The sequence below is a fragment of the Ostrinia nubilalis genome, chromosome Z (genome assembly GCF_963855985.1).
Source record: "Ostrinia nubilalis chromosome Z, ilOstNubi1.1, whole genome shotgun sequence".
In the NCBI taxonomy this organism is placed as follows: domain Eukaryota; kingdom Metazoa; phylum Arthropoda; class Insecta; order Lepidoptera; family Crambidae; genus Ostrinia; species Ostrinia nubilalis.
This window is the reverse complement of record NC_087119.1, coordinates 27,461,866-27,487,864: the sequence shown is the minus strand read 5'-3', so window position 1 is coordinate 27,487,864 and position 25,999 is coordinate 27,461,866. Positions and strand designations below refer to the sequence as shown.

Below are 25,999 nucleotides of genomic sequence, written 5' to 3'. Positions count from 1 at the left end.
CGCTTATAACTCACAACCAAACCTAGACTTTAAACCTATACGGGCACAGTTATGGGTGTTGAAACTTAGACGCTAAGACCAATCATGAATTTGCATTTTGGGGTCATTTTTAATAGGATGGGCCTGAAGTTTTAAGAAGTCAAAAATGTTAGTTCGAAAATTTGGTTTCGATCTTCATTAGGGTAAATAAAAAACAATTTATAAGTAAAAAGTATATACGATAATATATTCCGTCGTTTCGCTTAAAAAAACTATTTATGCTTCTTAAATTTCATTTTGGGTTGCTTGCGCGATTTTTCCGCGTCGTAAAACTTCCTGTAATTTACATTCTTGTAAATTACATTTTTGAGATTGGGAGGTTCGGCGGCCATTTTGACGCTCTTGGATTTGGCGGGCGCGCGCGCGGGCGCCGGCTGCTCCAGCGTCGGCCCGGGCGGCGCCGGCGCCGCCTCCTTGCGCTCCTGCGGACGGACGACCAAATTAACACATTGCTCACTTACTGGCACCATGACTCAATCAAATTGCAACAAAATAGTGACGTTTTTTTTATTGCGCCGATTCTGCTCCACACTGATGGCTGGAGCCTATAATGGATGGTTTGTTTACACATACAATCTCACTATTTTGTTGCAATTTCTTACAAAACTTGCGCGCAGAAAGCAAATCTAGTATGTAAAATCATCAAACTTCTAATGCTCGTAACTCAGTTCAGACTGAGTTTAGAGATATACATGTCATAGTAAGTTTGGTTTATTACACTATTTTGTAATCAAAAAATAAGGTTTGTAGACGGCCGCGCGAAAAAAAAAAAGACGCCACCTTCTATACAAAATCTGGCATTGCCATTTGTCTAACCTGAAGTTTGAATAAGTTGGTTAATCTAATTTTTCAGATTGAATATGTCGATTTTATGAGTTAAAGATGAGTGTGTGCATGGAGTATAGATGGGGTTTGTAGTTAAAAAAGCTAGCTGAAGATAATTGTCCCCGCGGACAGACGCCGCACCGGCTCACCTTGTCGGAGATCTTGCGTTTCCTCTGCGCCTTCTTGGCGTCGTCGGCGTCAGCGGCGGCGGGCGCGGGCGCGGGAGCGGGAGCGGGCGCGGGCGCGGGAGCGGGCGGCGTGGGCGCGCGCGACGCCTGCTTGAGCTTGTCCAGCACCTCTGACTTGATCAGCTCGTTGTCTTTGCTGATGGCCGCAATTTTTGCTTCCTTTTCTTTGAATTCTTTTAACTCCTCAATCTGTGAACATAATTTCGAGTACTTTAACACACAAATTAGATGGAAAACACATTTTAAATGTGAATGTTACGATTATTGCCAAGAACGCGGGAACGAATTCATATTACATTTACCAAAATCGCTATAAAGCAACTTAAGCTAAACACGGAGTCGTACCTGTGCCAAAGAACGATATTTCCTATATCTATCGTATGGTGGAATGAAAAGTTTTGCATCAACGTTCAAATCCGACACCTGCAACAAACATACAGCTTAAAGAAACTGAAATATTCACACGCATGTTATGGTTTCTTGTGTTGCCAATGCAATATTAAATACAGGGTGTCCCAGAATGGGTGAATCAAACTGCTAGAGGAGGTAGCTCTACTAATGTACTATCCCTAAAAAATATGAAAAAATTTTCGAGTTCGGATTTTTTTTTAAATAAAGTGCTCTAAACTCGAAATCTAGTTATTATTTTCAAAAGTTTGTTTACAGATAAACGAAGCGATCATCTACAATTATTATTAGTAAGAAAAAAGTACAAATAAACTCCAAACGCAGCAATTATAGCCAGATACTTAGGCAAAGCTGATTTATTTTCACTTTTTCAAAAAAATATTTTTTTTGCGTCCTTATGCGCTTAATTTTTTTTATATATTTTAGGGATAGTACATTAGTAGAGCTACCTCCCCTAGCAGTTTGATTCACCCATTCTGGGACACCCTGTATATCATTAGATCAGTGGTTCTTAACCTTTAAGTTACGAGTGACCATTTTACCAAATTTCTGTCTTGTCAGGGACCACTTATATTTTTTCCAAAATCCTATGAAAGGGGAGGTCGATTTCTCGCCCACTGTGCGCCGTTTGTGTTGTGTTGACTCGACTCATCACGTCACGTCACTTGTTTATAACGATGTCTTCGCGGAGCACTTGGAATGCCTCCAGGGACCAGGGTAAAAAGATTATGAGACATGTAGAGGCTCCTTAAGAGCAAAATGACGATTTGTAAGAACTATTTATTAGTCTAAACAAATAAAGAAATTTTGACTTTGACTTTGACTTTGACCACCAGTGGTCCGCGGACCACCGGTTAAGAACCACTGCATTAGATGAAGCAAGCCGGGACTCACCACGGCGTGCACGGGGGCGAAGGCCGGGATATCGGGGGCGCAGGCCGGCGCCGTTAGCAGCTGCTCCGCGCGCTCCAGGTTGATCGGCTTCTCCTGGCTGCAACCACACGAGGCTCTAAGCGACGAGTACGCCGTATACTTTGGGACATTCATGCTCTTTTTCACCATCAATCCCTAATTTTTAAGTGACTCCTATGGAAACAAAATTCCTGTTATGTGTTACCGTAGGGGTCACTTAAAAAGTAGGGATTGATGGTGAAAATGGGCGAAATTAGGTGGGTAAACTATTTTTTAACATGGAGTTGATGAGCACATTATTTATTTATACCGAAACTGCTAATGCTGGTATACAACCAAGGATATGCTAAGGTGCGTTTTGTGATGGACGTGTTGGTCAAGCATCAACGTTCATTTAACTATACCTGGTGGAAACGATAAGTGATCTCACTCGATTATTTCTAAACTATACAAGATATCAAAAAACTAATTACTGATCCTGAAAGTGCTTCACGAGCTCTTTCAAATGGTACCAATAATAGGTTACAGAATAAACTGGAACTATCCGAAAATTCAATGTTTCAAGTTTCCATACATTTGGTACAGCCACATAATATTAAAAACTACACAAGATAATGTAAACTGGTTTGTGATCCTAAAAGTGCTTCACGAGCTCTATTTAATGGTATCAATAGTAGGTTACAGAATAAACTGGATTTATCCAATAATTAAATTTTTCCATCTTCCATACATTTAGTATGACAAGGCAGGTATTTGACCACAATCGCACCTGATGTTAAGTGGGATGCAGTCTAGGATGGTACATATCTGCCCTGTAAGTGCCTATTCACTCTCGCCTTGAAGAGGCCCGGATTATAGTTTAGAAATAATCGAGTGGGATCACTTATCGTTTCCACCCTGTATGGTCAGGCATAGGTTTAAATGCCAGCCAGCAGATTGAGGTGTTTTCACAACCGAGAAACTGACAAAAACGGGCGTTACATTATAAAATACTATAAAAGTCGTGACCACTATATCGAGTCTCCCGTTTGGGCGCATTCCGTCCAATAGGGATGTTTCCTGGGTCAAAAAGCAAGAGTTTTAATTAGTCCGTCAGTTAACTTATCAAAAATACTCTACACGTATTTTTCACTTTTTCAAACTAATGAAAATTTAAAGAGATAAAGCGCGCCAAAGTTCATAAGAAGAGGCCCGTGACGTCAATGCTTGCATAAAAGTGCCGCACGTTGTGACGTCGTGCGGAACTTCAACGCACCATAACTATGTAATTATTTGTTAGATTGACAAATAAAAATATATGTGTCCAATATTTTTTGATATTAAACATGACGGACTAAAAAATTTTTTTTAGGAAACTAGCCTATTCATAAAAAGTCCAGTTCACATGAACTCGAGTACTTAAGTGAGATAAGACCCTAGCTGTAAGATCAAAATGTATGTAGAGTCAGTCTAAAATAAATGGCCGCTTGGTCAACAGACTCCAGCGGGCTTAAAATGTCCAATGGAGAAGTTTTGTGAAGTTGAAAACATTAAATTTCTCTGAATGGGATTAAAATATAAAACAAAACTAAAAAGCCGCTGAAGTTATTTTTGGAATCCATCAATAAATGGCTGACAAATTAATTATTTAAATTACCTTCATATTTTCGCTTGGAACTTAAACATAGGCATTATGGTCAGGTCTTGGATATGTCAAAAAAGGTTACACAATTTTACTAAGAAAGAATCTTGAGTGACCCTGGCTGAAAAATTAAAAACTACTTAGATTTATAAAAAAAATGGATCGGTCCATAGCACTGCCACAGGGGTGATTGACTGTTTGTACTCCAAATTAATGGCGTGAAGTGATCGTTCAAAATGGCGCGAAATATTTGTTGCGTATCTTTAGGGCCCTGTAACTTCTTTATTTGTAAAGCCTGGTCCGTGAGCACGTAGAATTTTGTCCAATGATCCCAAGCTACCCATCCTTATCGCTCGCGCGTAATTATATTGCTGTCGCGACTGTGCGACGCGCGCCCGCAGTGAGTGCGAGCGCGACAGCGCTCACGGACCAGGCTTTAGAGATATTTTCATGATTCTTTCACCAATATTATTGATTTTACTTATATTTTCAAGTTTTATTAATAGAAAAAAATTGGAAACTTCTCCATTCTTGCAAGTGAAAATCAAATAACAGTGGTGAGTGTGTGGTTACCCGTGGTCGGGCAGGTGCGCGAGGTCGTGCACGAGGTGCGCGCGCGCCGGCGCCTCCGCCCCGCCCGCCCCGCGCGGCACACCCAGCACCTGCGGCTCCGGCGGCAACTCGCGGCACTGCAACCAGAATATTACTTACTACAACTCCGCTAATACCATTATTGGAGGTCAAAAAGTAATAGACAATTTGACACCATTCCCAAATAATCCGAAATCTCAACTTTTCTAAAAAGACACTTCATTCTGGTCTTAAAAACTTTAAATTTTAAATTACCTGTAAATTGTAATTGAAAAAAAAGTAGTTTATTTGAGTTGACAAAATAATGCTTGCTTGTAGTGCCATACAAAATCTATGGGAGAGTTTCGTTTTGACAATTTTAAAAAGTACGTCAATTGATTGGTAGTGTAAACATGTCTATTCTACTCTGAATTACTTTTTGACCTCATTGCTATTGATTGCATCCTACTTGCAATTACCAATACGATACATTACAATGAATAAATGACAAGAAAGAAGATAACAATAGTTACAATTCGATTGTAATTTGAACCGTACCTATTACAAATATATAGGGTGTTGATTTCAATACTCGCCATATTTATTTAGGTGATCTACGACTTACATAAACGTTATTATCCACCAAAAATAAAAAAAATACAAACGAAAGTGGAAATTTTAGCGAATATTTTCCGTGCGACATCAACTGTACTGTGGCTCACAATACTGCAATACGTTTACACTGCGGCACCATCGAGCTACGCGGATTGCTCGCTTATCATGTCGGATAGCCTACTGAAGGTATCCACGTAAGGTAGGTAGTGTAAATATGTATTTTTCTTTGACTAACTAAAGTTAAAGTTCGTATTAATTTTTTTTCGAAGTTTTTTGATTAGATTAGGCTACTTAATCAACTCTCTAAATATGGCGAGGATTGAAATCAACACCCTGTATTATGTAGTACTATCCGTTCGCTTTAAGTTTGCCGCTGGCGATATGACGACGGGAAGCTTCTATAACTAAACTATAATAATCTATATTTAAAATATTTTGTTATTATTATTGATAAAAATTGTGTATTTGCGTAAAATAAGACAAATTAATTGCGTTTAATCGCGGTTGGAGGGGCGCGCATTCCACGGACCGGCAAATAGCGCGAACGGGTAGTATCTGTGCTTGCCAGCACAGGGCGTCGAGGCGGCTGTAATGGTAGACTCACGGACAACAACAGGCGATGTATGGCGAGCAGGTTCTGCTTGACGAAGGGCGGCGTGGGGCTGCAGCACGCGCTGACGCCCTGCAGCTCGCGCGGCAGCGACTCCGCCAGCGCCACCAGCATGTGGTTGGGCAGCAGGTACCTGCAGACCACAGCCGTCAACGTACCAGCAGCCGGACAAACCAGAGCGAGTTTGATACCAGTGTTTGTAAGGCCCAGAACACACGGTGAAACGCAATGAGGGCTATCGTTTTAATACTTAACAGTTGGCACCCCTGGCGATTGACAGGACCTTACTCTACAGTGGCGCCATCTTGACGAGTGCAAATGCGATAGTCCTCCTACCACTTTCGCGCTCACCAGTTGGTGCTACTGTCTTCGCTACTAGCAAGTGACAGGACCTTACTCTACAGTGGCGCTAAAACGATAGCCCTCATTGCAACGAAACTGCAACTTCTAGTTACTTGAGAGACCACACATGACGCGACCATTTCAAACCGGTTTCAAGCTGGTCGCGTCATGTGTGGTCTCTCAACGGAATCTATGGCAGAAACTTAGATGCAACTCAAAAGTAACTAGAAGTTGCAGTTTTGTTGAAATGAGGGTTTTCGCGAATGAAAGATCCGCTAGATGGCGGGATGTGGGGTCTGACTGCTGCGTGATTGGTGGATTTTGACATATCTGTCAATGTCATGTCAAAAATAACCAATCATGCAGCATTTGGACCTCGCGTCTACGTATTGCCATCTGGCGGATTTTTCATTCGCGAAAACCCTCATTGCGTGTCACCGAGTATTATGGGTCTTACTCATTGGGAAAAAAAAATCTCATCCAGTCACATCCTTACTCGTTAAACTGTATTTTCTTACTGTAAGCTTTAGATTATGTACTTGATTTTGCACAGTTTCTTTAAAATGAAATCTCTTTTATCCTTATATTAAAGGTATTTAATGTGTGTGATCAGTACTAGTGTGACTGAATGGTAATTTTTTTGCCAATGAGTAACAGTGTTACAACAGGGCAATTCATACAAATACAAAAGATAAAATACACGGAATGACAGTATTACTGCGTATTCGAAAAATGAAGTTAGTGAATTCGCAGCCCCAAGCAACGCTTGCTGACACAGCGTAGGGTCTAGTTTCCATCAAGGGGGAGCGGAGTGGAGGTGTGTTTTGAAGAGACAATCAAATTTCATTATTTCCACATCTCTTCTCAGTTCAGCCCTGATCAGTCGTCGCTGACAAATTCTATAGAAAGAAAGAAAGAAAGAAAGAATGATTTATTTGGCACACAAAAAAGAAACAATAAATCAGGACATTAATATGGAAATAAAAATAAAAAAAAATTACAATAACAATAATAATACTTATAAATGTCTATAAAGGCGATGTGCCAAAAAGGACGCCCACTCAGTATATCCAGCCAGCTAAATGCATGGCTGGACACTGATTTTCAGTGGACGCCTTGGGCGTATGGGCATGCTGTGTTATAAAACTAATCAATAGAACGAAAAAAAATAAAAAAAATAAAAAATAAAATAAAACAATAATAATAATGAGCTCCAAAGCGTACAACATAATAAACAATAAAGATTCAATGTCAGTGTCACAAACAAAAAAAAGAAATAATAATAAAAAATTAAATCAATTTAAATTAAAACAATATTAATTAATAATAATGAAATAAAATTTGAAATTAAATGTCAAAATTAATAAATTAATAAAATAAAAACGGAACATAACCTTAAAGTAAAACATACAAACAAATAGTTGCATCTATAGCCATTGCATTATCAGCTGTGCACAGAATTCTTCCATTTGGTCTGTGACATTTACATTTTTATTTCCGGGTAACTATCTGTCAAGTTACAATACGACGCTCTGCCATTCGCTCATCGCTCCCCCGTCATCTATTCATCACGTCCGTCTTTGAGAAACGTTATTTCCACGTGTTGCCACGTACCTAGTGAGAACAAGACGCATAATGACCCGCCACTCTCCACGCACCAAGAACCTGTGAGACTGACATGCCTTCTACACGGCTGTCGCGAGTTACGTATTCCGCCATGGCGGCGACAGCACAAACGAGGGCACAGCATGAGTTTTGGAAACTCCACGGACTGGCCGGCGCATCAATCCACCCTCAGCTGCCCACAGTTCCGGAAGGTAAATAAAATAAAATACGTCCCTGTCTCTTTGCCATGTTAACCACTGTCACTTGAACCTTAAGCGTGTTTGTAACTTTCAGTGCACTAAACGGTGGGGCAAGCAACGAATAGCCGTGAATTTGATCGAGCCACCCCCGTGTGCTTACAGGCAGCATATGGGAAAGAAGGAATCCGCAGACACGGAAAAAGAAAAAGAGCACGAATCCAGAGGCGGGCCAGTACATCTATGCCCCCCTCAGGCGCCGCGCAGATCCGAGAGGTAAGTGATGATATGTCTGCCCCTCATCGGCCTTTTGTAATGATAATAAATGACTCTTTACTTTAACCTTAAATGTATTTTTAACTTTCAGTGCGCGCAGCGGCGGGGGCAAGTCATTCCAGCAGCGAGAAGCGGCGAATTTGAACGACCCGCGAAAGGCAGACGTCCGATGTCTAGGAGTTAGAAAGATGTTAGTACAAGAACGCTTCTTATGACCGCAACGCTCCTGAGACCTCATGAGCCTGTCTGATAGATACCCAGGCCGTGAGGCTGTGATAATTCCGAAGAGCATGGTTGCCAGGTGCAGCCTACGGCGCGCTGCCATCTTTAACTGATTGGCTGCATTCAGGAATGGGGTCACGTGTGACCTAGGTGGGATATGGAAACAGAAGCGCGCGCATGCATTCTGCACCCTTTGCAAGAGCCTGGATGATCTACCCAGTAGACAAGGGCCATAAACTGTGTCACAATAATTAAGTTTTGATAGGATAAGTGATTCACATAATGTCTGCCTGAGTTCTATGCTTAAGTATGGTCTTACTCTGTACAACAGTTTCAGTCTGTAGAAACAGTTTTTGACACATTCAATGATATGGCTCTCGAATCTCAATTTGCTATCGAACACTAAACCCAGGTTTCTGACCTCTGTGACTCTCTCTATTATTTCGCCATTCAGTTCCACTCCCAGTGTGACATTATCCAATTTAGAAATATTTTTAGGAGTACCTATCAGCATCAGTTTAGACTTTTTGGGATTCAGAACAAGACAATTATCCGTATACCAGTCAGACACACCCTTCAGCTCCATGTTAAGCATGTTAATAGCACATGCGTGGTCGTCTGGCCGAAACGAAAGGAACAGTTGCAGGTCATCTGCATACAACTGATATTGGCAATGTGCAATATGTTCCGTGATGTCGGCACTGTACAAAATGTACAAAATAGGGCCTAATATAGATCCCTGGGGTACCCCTCTTGTGACTGACCTCGGACTTGACTGCAACACTGACCCGTCCCTCAGCTTCAGTTCGACATATTGTTTCCTATTGGTCAGGTAGCTGTGGAACCACCTCACAGCTCCGGCCTCGAGGCCGTAATAGCTGAGTTTTGACAATAGCAATGGTATGTTTATAGAATCGAAAGCGCGAGAGAAATCAAGCAATATGAGGGCGGACACCATGCCCTGGTCCTGAGAAGCAAGCAGTCCATCCACCACATCCCACCACGCCTCGTCCGGGAGTATTTCCATTGAAGCCTACGACACTCATCCCGCACCCGGTGGAAGAGTTGGCGGTTCGGCCGGGTCAAGCGCTCATTAATGAAGACCCGCGTGCCGCCCTCACCGACCAGGCCCCGACGCACGCGCGCGGCCTGCAGCAGCTCGTCGCGCAGGCGGCGCCGCGCCAGCCGCACCACCACGCGCCGCGCGCGCCCGCCCGCCTCGGCCGGCGGCGCGCCCACGCGCTCCGCGAACACCACGTCCCGCTCGTCCAGCGCCACGCCCAGCCGGCTGGCCAGCACCGCGACGCTGTGCCCGACGCTCTCCCCCTTCTCCTCCGGGAGGTGGCCGATCTCCAGGTCCGCGAGCAGGGCCTCCTGGTCCCGCTCGTTGAGCTCGAGCCTGAGCTCGGCCACGGTGCGCTCCAGCTGCTCGCTCGCCTCCGGCCCGGGCGCCGCCCCGGCCTCCAGCCGCTGCTCGAGCGCGTCCATCCGCGCCGTCCCGGCCGTGGCGCCGCTCTGCACGGCGAGGTTGATGGCGTGCAGGCGCTGCTCGACGGCTCCGACCCTGTCCTCGCAGCGGGTCACCCGGCCCGTCAGCTTCCGCACCTCGTCGCACACGGCATCGGTCCGGGCGCACACAGCCCTCAGCTCCTCACGCACCTCCTCGCGGAGCTGCCTCATCTCCTCCCGCACCTCCTCTCGGAACTGCCTCAACTCGAGGACCAGCGCGTGGAAGTCCGGCAACTCCACGGTCAAGTTGTGCGCGGTGTCGTCCAGCGGCGGCCGCTCCAGCATGGACACGTCCAGGCTGACGGGGCTCACTGTGTTGGCGCCCCTCCTCACCGTGACGCCGTCGACGGCGGCCCGGACCGGCGTGTTTGTGTTGTCGCGCTTAGGCTGCGCGCTGACGCAGGCGACGCACCGCCACCGGTCCCTGTGCTCGCCGACAAGCGTCCCGTGGAACCGCTGTTCACTGACACCGGCGCACACCAGGTCGTAATGTTTCTTACACGCCATGCACATCAAGCATCTACGTTTGTCCTCTATTTTTTGTAAACAACCACCGCAAAATTTATTTTTGGGAGACATTTTATAGTGATTATCACAATAGTAAATAAAAACGAATTCAAAGGTCACTGGTTTACGATAAGTCAAAGTCACTTAATTTGTGTTTCCTGTTTTTTACACTAAGAAGTCACTTAGGAGCTTGCCAACAATGTCACATAGAGTACACCGTTAGAAATACAAGATAAACTCGAAATACACTTAGAAAAATCGTTCAGACTATATTTATTTACAAAATACACGGAGCTATAGAATAATGAGTACACCCAACACATCTCCTCTCTTCCCCGTTCCGCTTCGCCATGGTAGAAACCGGATCTCTCGGGAAACTTCTGAGGGTCTAGTGTGAATTTAAATCAAACGCGCTCACTAGTGAGCGCATTAAAAAATGACATTAAATGTATGACGGATTGTACAGCGCCCCTGGCGGGAAATAATAAAAAACTAAAATTTTCATACATTTTTTGAAATTTGATGTAAACTTACACTCAGGCCTCAGGTCAAAAGTAGTTTATAATGTGTTCACACTCACGTCGTGCTCTCGTCGAGCTCGCGCGCGTGCGCGTCGCGCCACTTGTACAGCAGCTGCAGCGCCGCCATCTGCTGCGAGTTGAACTTCTTGCGCGAGCGCACGTACAGCGCCAGGTGGCTGTCGTCGCGCACCGCCTCCTTGTTGTACGTCTGCGGACACAAAATCAAAAATATTTATTCAGTTTAGACCACAAGTGGCACTTATGAACGTCAAAATATATAGTAAATAATAAAAAAGAAAAGGTAGCCCTTATGCGCTTTACATGTCTCCTTATCTTTTGGGCCCTACCAGCGCTTCGATACAAACATTTATGGCAAGTGCTGAGAAAAAACTCAGTCACCACTAATTGCCAGAATTCTAACGGTATGAATAACCAAATTCAAGTACATCAAATCCCATCAAAAACAATACTTGTCAAAAAAACCAAGTCTCGCAACTCAGTTGTTCTACGGTAAAAAGTTGTGAGATCCATGTAATACCAAGTCCAGGCCAGGAAATCTTTAACGTTTTACATAAATATATTGACTTGGCCATCGCACTAAATAATTTAATTTACACGTGTTTTCATGCGATGGCCAAGTCAATATATTTATGTAAAACGTTAAAGATTTCCTGGCCTGGACTTGGTATTACATGGATCTCACAACTTTTTACCGTAGAACAACTGAGTTGCGAGCTTTGGTTTTTTTGACAAGTATTGTTTTTGATGGGATCTCATTTCTTTTTGTATTTTGTAGACAGCAGTTATGTATCTAGAAAACTGGACCGAAATTGAAAAATTTTACTCGACTTGGCGGTTGCGCTACCGTGCCCCCAAATATTTTAGTTTTTCCTTGATTCATACACCAAACACTACTTATATTCCAAATTTGAAGCTTCTAGGTCTGCTAGAAGTGCCTTAGAGTTTTGATGATCGGTGAGTCAGTGAGTCAGTCAGTGAGTGACAAAATTAAGTAACTTTGACCCGTTATAATTCTTAAACTACTGGTTCAAATTGAATGAAATTTTAAATATACCGTGTCTTTACAATGCCTGCATAGCTAATGAAAATTCAGCCTTCTAGTTTTATCCACAACGAAGTTACAGGCGGTCGAAAATGGCCTGAATTGCTTCGAGAAAAGGATGGTACGGCCGTGCCGCTTTTTTGCTCGACTTGGTGGGGGCACTGCCGTGCCCCCAGATAATTATGTGCAGACTGAACTGACCACGCATCCTTGTCATCAATATAGTCTCGAACCTTGTATTTTTATATGTATCTTACATTTGTTTATTGGCAATTCGACAAGGTTGTGTGGTATTTCGTTAAATATGGTAAAACATTTCCCTAAGAATGAATTACCTATTTTATGCAACCTAAAAGATGGAACAGCAAGACAAACACACACACGCTCACGCGACGTCCGCGCTGCAAATTGCGGCTGACGAATCAACTGCAACTTGAACTTCTCGGCGGGAAAGTGAAGCATCATGTTTGACAGTTTTGTATTTTTTAATAAATTGTCAATTATTCAACAGTCAATGAACTGGCATCGAAACTGGTAGGCACAGGAAGTATCACACACTCCAGATTGAAACGACATATGCTGGATTTCTATATTCAATCCTCCAAATTATACGGATTTGGATAGTCAACTGTCAAATTTTAATATGTTTTTGGCCAAAATATCTGTGGTTTTTGATGTTTTTACATTTTTATATTGTTTATAAGACTATTTAAACAATATTAAAGTGTAAATGCATCGAAAATTTTGGAAATATAATCTAAATCTGAATTAAATTTGACAGTTGTAATCCGGATTTGGACAAGGATTGAATATGGGAAACGGGCGATAGTGTCCCTACACTTACAGTGAGATTTATAGGAATTTCCTTTGCTGACAAGACAAGACACGATCAAGATACCTCATCTGAATGGCTTATTGTGTTAACTAAGATTGCCAAATTGCAGTACTCATAATAAAAAAAATATATATTCAACCAAGATTAGGTGTTGGTAAGTAAAATAAATGAAAAGCAACACCACTTCAAATTCTCTCAAGAAGTTCGCGTAAGCTGCACATTTATAGTGAAATTCGAGGGACATGGTCAAACATACTTTTTGTTAATATCGTAGTTTCGCGTTGGTCAATGATGTTCATAGTGGTCGGTCACTTAAAGCAAAAATGTAGTGTGCTGTGTGTGAGCTCATGTACAGGACTATTCCTACCTCTCGTTCCCAAATTTTTCTTTGTCACGACAAGATCGGTGTAATAAATTGCGGAAACAGATGTATGTTGTATTGAATTAAGCATTATATTACGTTCATGTTTCCAAAGATCACACTCCCACAAGATATGGTGGGCAGACTGCTCATGACTGACTTCATCAGTGGAACACTCGCAAAAAGGAGACTAGAACTAGTTTGAATTCGTGAAGTTTATGTTTAAAGTTGCCATGCCCCGTGAGGAACTGCGACGAGCAATGGTCGATTTCTAACCATCGCCTAGTTAGACGTTCGCGTACATTCGGGAAGAATTTATATAAGTGACGTCCTTTGATTGACGTATTCCATCTTTTTTGACACTCATTAAGTAATTCCTCTTCAACGACTTCTCGGGAATCAAATAATCGGCTTATTTTAGAACGAGCGTGAGCGCACGTAACGTGTGTACTGACCGCGCCGCACAGCTGGCGGGAGGCGTCGAGCACGGCCAGCAGCAGGCGCGCCAGTACAGCAGGCGGCGCGTGTGGTGTGGCTCCTGTGCGTGTGTACTGACCGCGCCGCACAGCTGGCGGGAGGCGTCGAGCACGGCCAGCAGCAGGCGCGCCAGTACAGCAGGCGGCGCGTGTGGTGTGGCTCCTGTGCGTGTGTACTGACCGCGCCGCACAGCTGGCGGGAGGCGTCGAGCACGGCCAGCAGCAGGCGCGCCAGTACAGCAGGCGGCGCGTGTGGTGTGGCTCCTGTGCGTGTGTACTGACCGCGCCGCACAGCTGGCGGGAGGCGTCGAGCACGGCCAGCAGCAGGCGCGCCAGTACAGCAGGCGGCGCGTGTGGTGTGGCTCCTGTGCGTGTGTACTGACCGCGCCGCACAGCTGGCGGGAGGCGTCGAGCACGGCCAGCAGCAGGCGCGCCAGTACAGCAGGCGGCGCGTGTGGTGTGGCTCCTGTGCGTGTGTACTGACCGCGCCGCACAGCTGGCGGGAGGCGTCGAGCACGGCCAGCAGCAGGCGCGCCAGTACAGCAGGCGGCGCGTGTGGTGTGGCTCCTGTGCGTGTGTACTGACCGCGCCGCACAGCTGGCGGGAGGCGTCGAGCACGGCCAGCAGCAGGCGCGCCAGTACAGCAGGCGGCGCGTGTGGTGTGGCTCCTGTGCGTGTGTACTGACCGCGCCGCACAGCTGGCGGGAGGCGTCGAGCACGGCCAGCAGCAGGCGCGCCAGTACAGCAGGCGGCGCGTGTGGTGTGGCTCCTGTGCGTGTGTACTGACCGCGCCGCACAGCTGGCGGGAGGCGTCGAGCACGGCCAGCAGCAGGCGCGCCAGTACAGCAGGCGGCGCGTGTGGTGTGGCTCCTGTGCGTGTGTACTGACCGCGCCGCACAGCTGGCGGGAGGCGTCGAGCACGGCCAGCAGCAGGCGCGCCAGTACAGCAGGCGGCGCGTGTGGTGTGGCTCCTGTGCGTGTGTACTGACCGCGCCGCACAGCTGGCGGGAGGCGTCGAGCACGGCCAGCAGCAGGCGCGCCAGTACAGCAGGCGGCGCGTGTGGTGTGGCTCCTGTGCGTGTGTACTGACCGCGCCGCACAGCTGGCGGGAGGCGTCGAGCACGGCCAGCAGCAGGCGCGCCAGTACAGCAGGCGGCGCGTGTGGTGTGGCTCCTGTGCGTGTGTACTGACCGCGCCGCACAGCTGGCGGGAGGCGTCGAGCACGGCCAGCAGCAGGCGCGCCAGTACAGCAGGCGGCGCGTGTGGTGTGGCTCCTGTGCGTGTGTACTGACCGCGCCGCACAGCTGGCGGGAGGCGTCGAGCACGGCCAGCAGCAGGCGCGCCAGTACAGCAGGCGGCGCGTGTGGTGTGGCTCCTGTGCGTGTGTACTGACCGCGCCGCACAGCTGGCGGGAGGCGTCGAGCACGGCCAGCAGCAGGCGCGCCAGTACAGCAGGCGGCGAGTGTGGTGTGGCTCCTGTGCGTGTGTACTGACCGCGCCGCACAGCTGGCGGGAGGCGTCGAGCACGGCCAGCAGCAGGCGCGCCAGTACAGCAGGCGGCGCGTGTGGTGTGGCTCCTGTGCGTGTGTACTGACCGCGCCGCACAGCTGGCGGGAGGCGTCGAGCACGGCCAGCAGCAGGCGCGCCAGTACAGCAGGCGGCGCGTGTGGTGTGGCTCCTGTGCGTGTGTACTGACCGCGCCGCACAGCTGGCGGGAGGCGTCGAGCACGGCCAGCAGCAGGCGCGCCAGTACAGCAGGCGGCGCGTGTGGTGTGGCTCCTGTGCGTGTGTACTGACCGCGCCGCACAGCTGGCGGGAGGCGTCGAGCACGGCCAGCAGCAGGCGCGCCAGTACAGCAGGCGGCGCGTGTGGTGTGGCTCCTGTGCGTGTGTACTGACCGCGCCGCACAGCTGGCGGGAGGCGTCGAGCACGGCCAGCAGCAGGCGCGCCAGTACAGCAGGCGGCGCGTGTGGTGTGGCTCCTGTGCGTGTGTACTGACCGCGCCGCACAGCTGGCGGGAGGCGTCGAGCACGGCCAGCAGCAGGCGCGCCAGTACAGCAGGCGGCGCGTGTGGTGTGGCTCCTGTGCGTGTGTACTGACCGCGCCGCACAGCTGGCGGGAGGCGTCGAGCACGGCCAGCAGCAGGCGCGCCAGTACAGCAGGCGGCGCGTGTGGTGTGGCTCCTGTGCGTGTGTACTGACCGCGCCGCACAGCTGGCGGGAGGCGTCGAGCACGGCCAGCAGCAGGCGCGCCAGTACAGCAGGCGGCGCGTGTGGTGTGGCTCCTGTGCGTGTGTACTGACCGCGCCGCACAGCTGGCGGGAGGCGTCGAGCACGGCCAGCAGCAGGCGCGCCAGTACAGCAGGCGGCGCGTGTGGTGTGGCTCCTGTGCGTGTGTACTGACCGCGCCGCACAGCTGGCGGGAGGCGTCGAGCACGGCCAGCAGCAGGCGCGGCGAGGCGGCGCGCGCGCACAGCTCGCGGCGCAGGCGGCGCGCCACGTACAGCAGGTAGTGCGTGTCGCCGCGCGCGTACGCCACCAGCTCCGCCGGCAGCGGCCGGATGCGCCAGTCGGCTAGCTGGAACCTGCCCGCCGAAAACCACACGTTTAAAATCCATTTTTTATATTTGCATAGACTATTTAAGGCCCGAATCGACCAAACTTTTATCCGAGAATAACTCCTGGTATAACTGCCACACTGAGATGGTCAAAATGACAAGTTTATTCTGATGGTGCGTCCAGACTGGGCGAATGGGCTCGCGTGGCAAACACAACATCCTGCTCACTCAAGAGCAGAGTGAGCAGAATGACCAGCGTGCCGTGCGAGCACGTTCGCCCAGTGTGGACGCACCATGAGATTAATATTTACTCTTGTTTAGTCGAATCCGCCCTAAATAGTAGGTACTCACAAACCGTCAAACTAAAAATAAAAATATTAACAAAAAATATCAAGAGCCTTGTCTCATAACTTCATAACCCTACCAACGCTTCGAGACCAACATTTGGCAGTGCTGAGAAGAAGCGCCGCAACAAACTCAGCCACCACACTATCTGCCGTTATCGTAAGATACACAATAAAACATGCCTTCAAACAACTCTAAAACATTGTCCATGTAAAGAAAACCTATTTTGAGGTTGTCTTTGGTTTATTTTTTCTTTAAGAGTAAAATGTCATGTGACACGAGCATGTCATGTGTCATGGAGATGTATTTTATAAATTACCGATAAAATGTTAATATTGTTTTAAATCGGTTAATGAGACGGAATAAGAGCTTTGAATGTTAATTCTGTTATTTATTTTCAGAAACGCATAAATGCTTTTATTTCGAACAATATCATTATAAATTAACATTCGCTGCAATTATTTCAAGAAAAATGGAGACGTTGAGATTTGACTTTATGGTGAAGCCAACGGCAGATGGAAAGTCAAACACCATTTGGATTGTATCAAAAATTTCAAACTAATGCGAGATGAGGAATTAAACATCATAGGTACAGGGTAACAATCGAAAACAAAGAGATGCAACTTGTATTGAAGAGGACTTAAGTAACAAAGACTACCAGCATAATGTTTGTTTAAATTCACAAAATGTCAAGATTCCTGATGTACTAGGTGACAAAAATGAAGAAAATTTACAAACTGGGGTATTAAAACCAGAAAACAGTTATGTAAATAAATGTGAAATAAATTTTAATGAACACATTAATGCTGAAAGATTTCTGTCAAGATTCCTGATGTACTAGGTGACAAAAATGAAGAAAATTTACAAACTGGGGTATTAAAACCAGAAAACAGTTATGTAAATAAATGTGAAATAAATTTTAATGAACACATTGATGCTGAATCATTATATCCATATAAATTGCCATTCAAATATGTAAACCTTCGCGGCTCCGCGCTAACCGACCACCGAGGCACCGACCCTTGTCACAGGATAGTGCTTGTCCAAGTACATAAATGCACATCTCGCAATCGCAATGCAGTTCTTTTAATTGTAAACAAAAGAATGTTGTTAAACCGGTTAATTTATAACCGTCTAACGACATCGTCATATAATTAGTTAATTAACGACATTTATTATGAATATTGGGAGATTTGTATTCAAGAAAGCATTGTAAGGATCTTTAAATACACCAAACTACAATAAACGCATATTACACCGGTCAACAAAAAAAAATATTTTTTTTGCGCATGGATTTTACTTGTTGTATTCTGATTATATAAGCAAATTTATATAAAAAAGTGCGATTACAAATCGGAAATATTTGCTTTTTAAAGACTTATAGCGATTTGAATTTTCCATCTTCATAGTAAAATGTCTCTAAAGATGCACGTCTCATTCTCATTGGGATATATTTATAGATAATTATGGGGGCTTATTCGCAAGAACAAGGGGCACACTTTCATCAAAATATAGTGGGATTTGAGAGGCGACGTTACCAAGGCCAGTAAACTGAAAGCATGATAGGGTTAGATTTTTATGAGAAAAATCTTGTATGGAACATGACATTAAATTAGAACTTTACATTTTTAATAAATATTTAGACTCTATTTTAAATTTTCTCTTGTGAGAATGAATCTTAAATGGATGCTTGGTATGTTTTAATAATACGAAAGAATGAAAGAAAGAAAGAAAAAAAAATATTTGGCAACAAATTAAACCATCTCTATGTTCATGTTTCATACATTCATTGATATGATTTTTTCTATTTTTTACAAATAAAAGCAAATTCAGAACAATTTTTTGTTGTTATTCTTATTTCTAGGTATTAAAGAAATAAAAATAAGCTATGCATAACCCGTGCGCAAAAATGCTGTAGACAGTTGTTATCTTTGTATTTATGCAATCAACCATTATTTCGAAATATGTTATAGTTGACACCACCAACCAACTGACTTGCTTTTATGAGCCCACAAGCCGATGCCGCGTCGTCGATATTTTTTTAACTAATTCGACAAAACAAGGATGATAATAATGTTGTTTTTTAATAAAATGTAGATAATATAGTAAATGGTGTAAAATACCCAATTTAATGTTTGTTTACACATATTTAACACCGTAAGAAAGCTTCTCTATTTTCTATTTCTTACACACTGGTTACATGCCATAAGCTATACAGTTATAAAGGATAGAGAAGCTATCGTAAGCAAAATTCTTGCTCCGTTTTGGAAAGAAAATTAAAGTTCGCTGCAGCTTCTGCACAGGTTCTGTCGTCTAACCAACTTAAAACATGCAGCGCTAGATCAGTTACAATGTCAAATTCGCACTAAGATATAGTGAACGGATTGCACTTGATTGCAGCGCAGTTCAGTTGAACAGAGCGAGTGTTAGTGTTCGGATCGCGAAATCTAGAGCGTAGCAAAAAAAAATTAAGCCAACGTAGCAAGATGAAACACCTAAAATGTATGGAAATTTTGTACCCACCTTGCTACTCTAATAACATATACTTCTGAATTACAATCTAGATCAAAGCAACGCATTTTTGCAATATCTTTTTTGAAAACGATGCATGACAAATCACATGTTTAAATAAACAAATAAATGAAAAATAATTGCGACATCTCACTTGTGAATTCGATACCTCAAATTAAACAAAGAGAACTGACAACTGACCACCAACCTTTACAGACCTCCACATCTTAACATCCGAACACGTAAGGCGTCACGTGAAAAGTTAACACCGTACAGAATCTAAAAGAAAATATTAATTTTGTATACTTAATTAAAATCGTCGACTTTTAAAATTAAATTTGAAACGAAAACACTAACGAATCACTACAGGACCTGAGATGCTCCCTTCCCGACGCGCTCGCACTGACTGGGCCGCTACCCCTTCGCGATTTATTCTATGCACTCTTTGTTACTCCCCAAATTGATCATGCAAAATAATACCAAAATGACGGCCATTATTGTTGCAGAGACTGACCCCTTCGCCACGCAACGGGTTGCGATTCGGAGCCGCCTCTGCTGACCTTGGAAGTTTTATTACTGCAAATCCGGACAAATTGTAGGGAGCACGCCAATCTCGAAACATGTTTGCAAAAATATAACCGAGTAAGTAACAGTAGGGTAGTTTGACACCGATTAATTTCAAGGCACAATTCCCCATGTTCTTATTTCTAGGAGTAGTATCATGAAAAGTGTGTATTATATTTTATAATTGGTGGTGTCAACAATCTCAATTTTCAGTTTTGTTATGAATTGGGTTTGTTATCTTACTGTGTTTTTATACAGATTCACCATTTGTAAAAAGCATAACTGTTTCTTCAAGGATGAAAATTTACTTAAGTTTTTACAAAGGCTGCTTTATCAGTTTATCACCAAGGAAGTGCAAAGCTGCATTGCGAGGTCTGCGTTTTCGAGCACCAATGGAACCTCTCTATTTACCTATTACACATACGAGTATTTATTATTTAGTCCAGCGCTGCTCTAGTGGAACGGCTTAGCGACTATTTTGTGCATGTCAAAAATGATAAGCACGTTAATGATGACAGGCGATGACGTTAGCGAGGGATGCGTGCGAGGGGCGTGTTACCTAGCAACAGACTAGTTCTTTGCTTAATTGAAAAAAGCCCCCTACGCATGTCACGGCTCGCTTGCTAATACATACTACCTGGTGAAAACAGATTCGCTACGCTTCCTCGCACCGCTCATTTTAGCAACTCTTAGGGAGAAGCAGTGTTAAGAATCCCCGCAGACAATAGACTTTTTGTCGGCCGATAATATAATAAGTAACTAACGTAACATTGCACATTGCATCGATTTCGTGCCGAGTTATTCATCATGCAAATTAGAAGCTGGCCTAACTACCGGCTGACATAGTGTGCTGTCTGTCAATGTTCGAATTAATCGAGTAATTTAGTCGAGTGGCGAATAATTTAGTAGCTAAACAGTCAGTAGCTAAACAGTCAGTAGCGAAGTTCAGTTACTAAGGCTGCGTTTCCACCAGAGATGTGCGAGGATGCGTAGCGAGGGATGCGTTTGTAACCAACAGAATCGCTTCTGTTACCGTCGGTAAATAAAGCGATTCTGCTGGTTCTTTACAAACACATTCCTCGGTACGAATCCTCGCACATCTCTGGTGGAAACTCAGCCTAAAGGCTCATTACTTGACTAGTGCGAACAAGGCTTGACCCGCCCGCATGTGGTGTGCTAGTATGGTGTGCACTCACTTCTTGTCGGCGGACACGTTGCAGTAGTGCGCCAGCAGCCCCTTGAGCGACAGCAGCGGCAGGCCGAGCGCGGCGTGTCGAGCATGTGGTGTGCTAGTGTGGTGGTGTGGTGTGCACTCACTTCTTGTCGGCGGACACGTTGCAGTAGTGCGCCAGGAGCCCCTTGAGCGACAGCAGCGGCAGGCCGAGCGCGGCGTGTCGAGCATGTGGTGTGCTAGTGTGGTGGTGTGGTGTGCACTCACTTCTTGTCGGCGGACACGTTGCAGTAGTGCGCCAGGAGCCCCTTGAGCGACAGCAGCGGCAGGCCGAGCGCGGCGTGTCGAGCATGTGGTGTGCTAGTGTGGTGGTGTGGTGTGCACTCACTTCTTGTCGGCGGACACGTTGCAGTAGTGCGCCAGGAGCCCCTTGAGCGACAGCAGCGGCAGGCCGAGCGCGGCGTGTCGAGCATGTGGTGTGCTAGTGTGGTGGTGTGGTGTGCACTCACTTCTTGTCGGCGGACACGTTGCAGTAGTGCGCCAGGAGCCCCTTGAGCGACAGCAGCGGCAGGCCGAGCGCGGCGTGTCGAGCATGTGGTGTGCTAGTGTGGTGGTGTGGTGTGCACTCACTTCTTGTCGGCGGACACGTTGCAGTAGTGCGCCAGGAGCCCCTTGAGCGACAGCAGCGGCAGGCCGAGCGCGGCGTGTCGAGCATGTGGTGTGCTAGTGTGGTGGTGTGGTGTGCACTCACTTCTTGTCGGCGGACACGTTGCAGTAGTGCGCCAGGAGCCCCTTGAGCGACAGCAGCGGCAGGCCGAGCGCGGCGTGTCGAGCATGCGGTGTGCTAGTGTGGTGGTGTGGTGTGCACTCACTTCTTGTCGGCGGACACGTTGCAGTAGTGCGCCAGGAGCCCCTTGAGCGACAGCAGCGGCAGGCCGAGCGCGGCGTGTCGAGCATGTGGTGTGCTAGTGTGGTGGTGTGGTGTGCACTCACTTCTTGTCGGCGGACACGTTGCAGTAGTGCGCCAGGAGCCCCTTGAGCGACAGCAGCGGCAGGCCGAGCGCGGCGTGTCGAGCATGTGGTGTGCTAGTGTGGTGGTGTGGTGTGCACTCACTTCTTGTCGGCGGACACGTTGCAGTAGTGCGCCAGGAGCCCCTTGAGCGACAGCAGCGGCAGGCCGAGCGCGGCGTGTCGAGCATGTGGTGTGCTAGTGTGGTGGTGTGGTGTGCACTCACTTCTTGTCGGCGGACACGTTGCAGTAGTGCGCCAGCAGCCCCTTGAGCGACAGCAGCGGCAGGCCGAGCGCGGCGTGTCGAGCATGTGGTGTGCTGGTGTGGTGGTGTGGTGTGCACTCACTTCTTGTCGGCGGACACGTTGCAGTAGTGCGCCAGCAGCCCCTTGAGCGACAGCAGCGGCAGGCCGAGCGCGGCGTGTCGAGCATGTGGTGTGCTGGTGTGGTGGTGTGGTGTGCACTCACTTCTTGTCGGCGGACACGTTGCAGTAGTGCGCCAGGAGCCCCTTGAGCGACAGCAGCGGCAGGCCGAGCGCGGCGTGTCGAGCATGTGGTGTGCTAGTGTGGTGGTGTGGTGTGCACTCACTTCTTGTCGGCGGACACGTTGCAGTAGTGCGCCAGGAGCCCCTTGAGCGACAGCAGCGGCAGGCCGAGCGCGGCGTGTCGAGCATGTGGTGTGCTAGTGTGGTGGTGTGGTGTGCACTCACTTCTTGTCGGCGGACACGTTGCAGTAGTGCGCCAGGAGCCCCTTGAGCGACAGCAGCGGCAGGCCGAGCGCGGCGTGTGGAGCATGTGGTGTGCTAGTGTGGTGGTGTGGTGCGCACTCACTTCTTGTCGGCGGACACGTTGCAGTAGTGCGCCAGGAGCCCCTTGAGCGACAGCAGCGGCAGGCCGAGCGCACGCGCGGCGCGGTGCGTGTCGAACAGCCCCACCACGTACACGCCGAAGTCGCGCTGCAGCCACAGCACGTCGCTCTCCGCGCCGTGGAACACCTGCAAGAACAGTTCCCAGCGTTGAGTCACATCTCAAACTTTAAAAGAAGAGTTGCAAAAATGCCCCTTGCTGAATGCTTCCGACTGCAACGAAAAGTATCTCAAAAATAGCTGAAAATTATTATGAAATAATAATATTCTTTCGGTGCTCATCCTTAGGCCCAGAACAGACGGTGAAACGCAACTGCAACTGCTAGTTACTTTTGAGTTGCATCTAAGTTTCTGCCATAGCGTCCGTTGAGAGACCACACATGACGCGACCAGTTTGAAACTTTCAGTTTCAGTTTCACTCATCAGAATCATCAGAAAGTTGCAGTTTCGTTGCAGTTGCGTTTCACCGTCTGTTCTGGGCCTTTCTGATGATTCTTATGAATGAAACTGAAACTGAAAGTTACAAACTGGTCGCGTCATGTGTGGTCTCTCAACGGACGCTATGACAGAAACTTAGATGCAACTCAAAAGTAACTAGCAGTTGCAGTTGCGTTTCACCGTCTGTTCTGGGCCTTACTGGCTAACTGTCGTAAATACCTGAATCGCTATTTGGAATTTGTTATGGATATAAAAATTGTGTTATATGCAAGCATTTTTATCTTTCTTTTGAGACGTTTTACTCAGCTGTCGGACGTGGGGTAATTTTCTATGGAAGTTGCAACTTCTCCTTTGTCTCTTATTCCATACTAAAAAAACTTGAACAAAATCGAATTGTCGCCTTTCGCTTTCGGCACATTATCAAGCAGTTTTACAACAATGTCCACGCGTCCCAACGGATCTTCACAATGCATGCCACTGTCAGTATCAACAACAATCAATCAACTAATTGGCACAGGGGGCATTTTCATCATTTCGCCCCTCACCGATTCGCAATTAAGAAAGCTAAGGAAACCGACCTCGTGACGTCGAGGGACCGTCATTGTTTTGAATTCACATAAAATAAATTGCATTTTTTGTTTGTTTTTAGCGTCGATATCAAAAAAACATATTAAAGGTTAACATTTAACTGATTGCACTAACGCCCGTATTCACAAACATGGGGTCTCACAGTGCGCGTGGACGCACAGGGTGACACACGAACCAATCACAGAGCTCTATTAAACGCTGTGCGTTCGATTTGCTGCTTCACTTAAGCAAGCATCGTTTGTGAATACGGGCGTAAAGTATCTGTTACGGGACTATTCCCACCTCTCGTTCCCACCACTGCAACTCCTGTGTAGCCAGGATCTACAGCTTGACCGCCACAAAAACCCAACCAATGAAGGTCAAGTTTGTCCCGGGGGAAAGTTAAACTGTCATTGGACCCGCAACGAAATTAATCAGAAGAACATAGGAGCAGGCCTGTTCATTTCCGCGAGTTTACATCGAAAACAAAACACGCACGATAGCCCACCTACAGAATACTATTCGACAAGGCCTCACATACGAGCGAACATTGACTCACGCACGCGTATTCTTGTCTATGATGGAAGAAAATAAAGAAAATGGTGTACTAAATACTGTGCAGTATTTAACTGCCTAAATAATAATAAAAACACAGAATGTACTGTTAAGTTGCCTGTAAGACACTGAGAAATTCATGCTAAATCATGTATTTCCTCCGCTATTTTCCGTTTGGCACCTCACGTCACATCATTTTACCGAAGTCAGCCCTATAGCTTCGGTGCAGTGCCGATCACTGACGTTTGTCAACAAAATGGTGCTTGACTCTTGAGACAGGCTAAATTACACCATATTGTTAATGACATTGAGCATACATTTTTTTAAATTCGCGAAGTAAAACTTCTGTACGTAGTACTTATTATTATTCTGTGATAGGAGTTCGAAATTAAGGTTCGACTTCCCTCCATTGCAAAGCGGACAAAGGTTTAAAACCTTTAAGAAAAGATATCTGTTAGTGTGCCTGACCTTGAGCTTGGTGGGGTCCGTGAAGATGACGTTGAGCTTGTGCACGTGCTCGCGCGCCGCCAGCGCGTCCACGATGAAGTCGCCGCCCTCGTCCGTCGAGATCTGGATGAGGCACGTGATTCCTGCGGGAAACGCTCCGTCAATACATTGTCACTTGTCTTACTGCTTCACTTCTACTACTTCAGTCGTTCGTATCAGCCAAATGACGTCCACTGCTGGACAAAGGCTTCCCCCGAGGATTTCCATGACGACCGGTCCTGTGGTGCCCGTCACTACTACTACTTTAGTAAGGTATATTTTGATTACTATTTAGCAAATCAACTTTATAACGGTGCTTTGTGAAACAATAAAGACATCACTCACTACAACAAGCGAGTCTAATCCGATGTGTCTCTTAGGCCTAGAACAGACGGTGAAACGCAACTGCAACGAAACTGCAACTGCTAGTTACTTTTGAATTGCATCTAGTTTCTGCCATAGCGTCCGTTGAGAGACCACACATGACGCGACCAGTTGAAACTTTCAGTTTCAGTTTCATTCATCAGAATCATCACAAAGTTGCAGTTGCGTTTCACCGTCTGTTCTGGGCCTAACTAATTAGTATTTGTGGCCCCGACAGTAGAGAATAGAGGGAAGATGTTAATGAGAGGCACACCAGGAGTATGGATGTTCATAAAGTAAGCATGTAGTTGATTTCAATAGTTCTATATTTGGACACCAGAGCACGGTAATACTATCTATACAGTATTCCAACTCGGCCATACTTTTGAAATAAATGTCAGCAGCCCCGCGGTACGTCACGGTATGACAACATGCGATAGGGCTGCTCACCTACAGTACCCATTCTAATTACATCTGTCTACTTAGAATTTTTATCTAGTTTTGTGATTGTAATTTTTTTTTGTTTAGACAAACAAAATACTTCGTGAATGGAATAGGATAAAAATGCGTGTTGTTTTGTGATTAGTAGATTTAATTTAAAAAAATGTACTAAAATAATTTTGAATCTACTAATCATAATGAGTACTTAATGACCTGTTACTTTAATTTCAGGCGGGCGAAATCGCTGGCAAAAGCTGGTTTTATACAATATATAATTTTCATTTCAAATCAAACTGACTGAAAATGACCATTTCTGACAGTTAATGACTAGTTTTTGACAAATTTGACCGTAAATGATGGTCAGTCAAATTCAATCACCATAGTCATTTTCAACACTAGGCCATCGACGTCCGTTCGGCACATT

The 25,999-nt window shown here is 46.2% G+C and overlaps 2 protein-coding genes across 2 annotated transcripts in view; one reads left to right on the top strand and one right to left on the bottom strand.

The window, feature by feature from the left end:
* Positions 1-197: 197 nt before the first annotated feature.
* LOC135087026 (exosome complex component 10 homolog) overlaps positions 198-25,999 on the bottom strand; it is a 36,772-nt gene continuing 10,970 nt past the window's right edge. Inside the window, exons 6-15 of the mRNA XM_063981877.1 lie at positions 24,754-24,875; positions 22,691-22,854; positions 16,106-16,286; positions 11,027-11,175; positions 5,783-5,921; positions 4,567-4,682; positions 2,355-2,451; positions 1,398-1,475; positions 1,014-1,241; positions 198-461 (exon numbers count right to left, since the gene is read on the bottom strand). Of these exons, the coding sequence (XP_063837947.1) occupies positions 252-461; positions 1,014-1,241; positions 1,398-1,475; positions 2,355-2,451; positions 4,567-4,682; positions 5,783-5,921; positions 11,027-11,175; positions 16,106-16,286; positions 22,691-22,854; positions 24,754-24,875 (1,484 nt within the window). The 3' untranslated portion in view covers positions 198-251. The remainder of the gene's footprint in view (positions 462-1,013; positions 1,242-1,397; positions 1,476-2,354; positions 2,452-4,566; positions 4,683-5,782; positions 5,922-11,026; positions 11,176-16,105; positions 16,287-22,690; positions 22,855-24,753; positions 24,876-25,999) is intronic.
* LOC135086992 (uncharacterized) lies at positions 7,525-9,460 on the top strand. The gene is made up of 4 exons (XM_063981844.1): positions 7,525-7,947; positions 8,030-8,208; positions 8,300-8,398; positions 9,343-9,460. Exons 1-4 carry the CDS (start codon positions 7,879-7,881, stop codon positions 9,458-9,460), a joined length of 465 nt encoding a protein of 154 aa, XP_063837914.1. The 5' UTR covers positions 7,525-7,878.

What these genes read in the sequence shown, in the direction of transcription:
- LOC135086992 (XM_063981844.1), top strand. Translation starts at nt 7,879, where the DNA reads ATGAGTTTTGGAAACTCCACGGACTGGCCGGCGCATCAATCCACCCTC. An exon ending in GCTGCCCACAGTTCCGGAAG is followed by an intron (nt 7,948 to 8,029) that starts GTAAATAAAATA and finishes TGTAACTTTCAG; the next exon opens with TGCACTAAACGGTGGGGCAA. An exon ending in TGTCTAGGAGTTAGAAAGAT is followed by an intron (nt 8,399 to 9,342) that starts GTTAGTACAAGA and finishes GTATGTTTATAG; the next exon opens with AATCGAAAGCGCGAGAGAAA.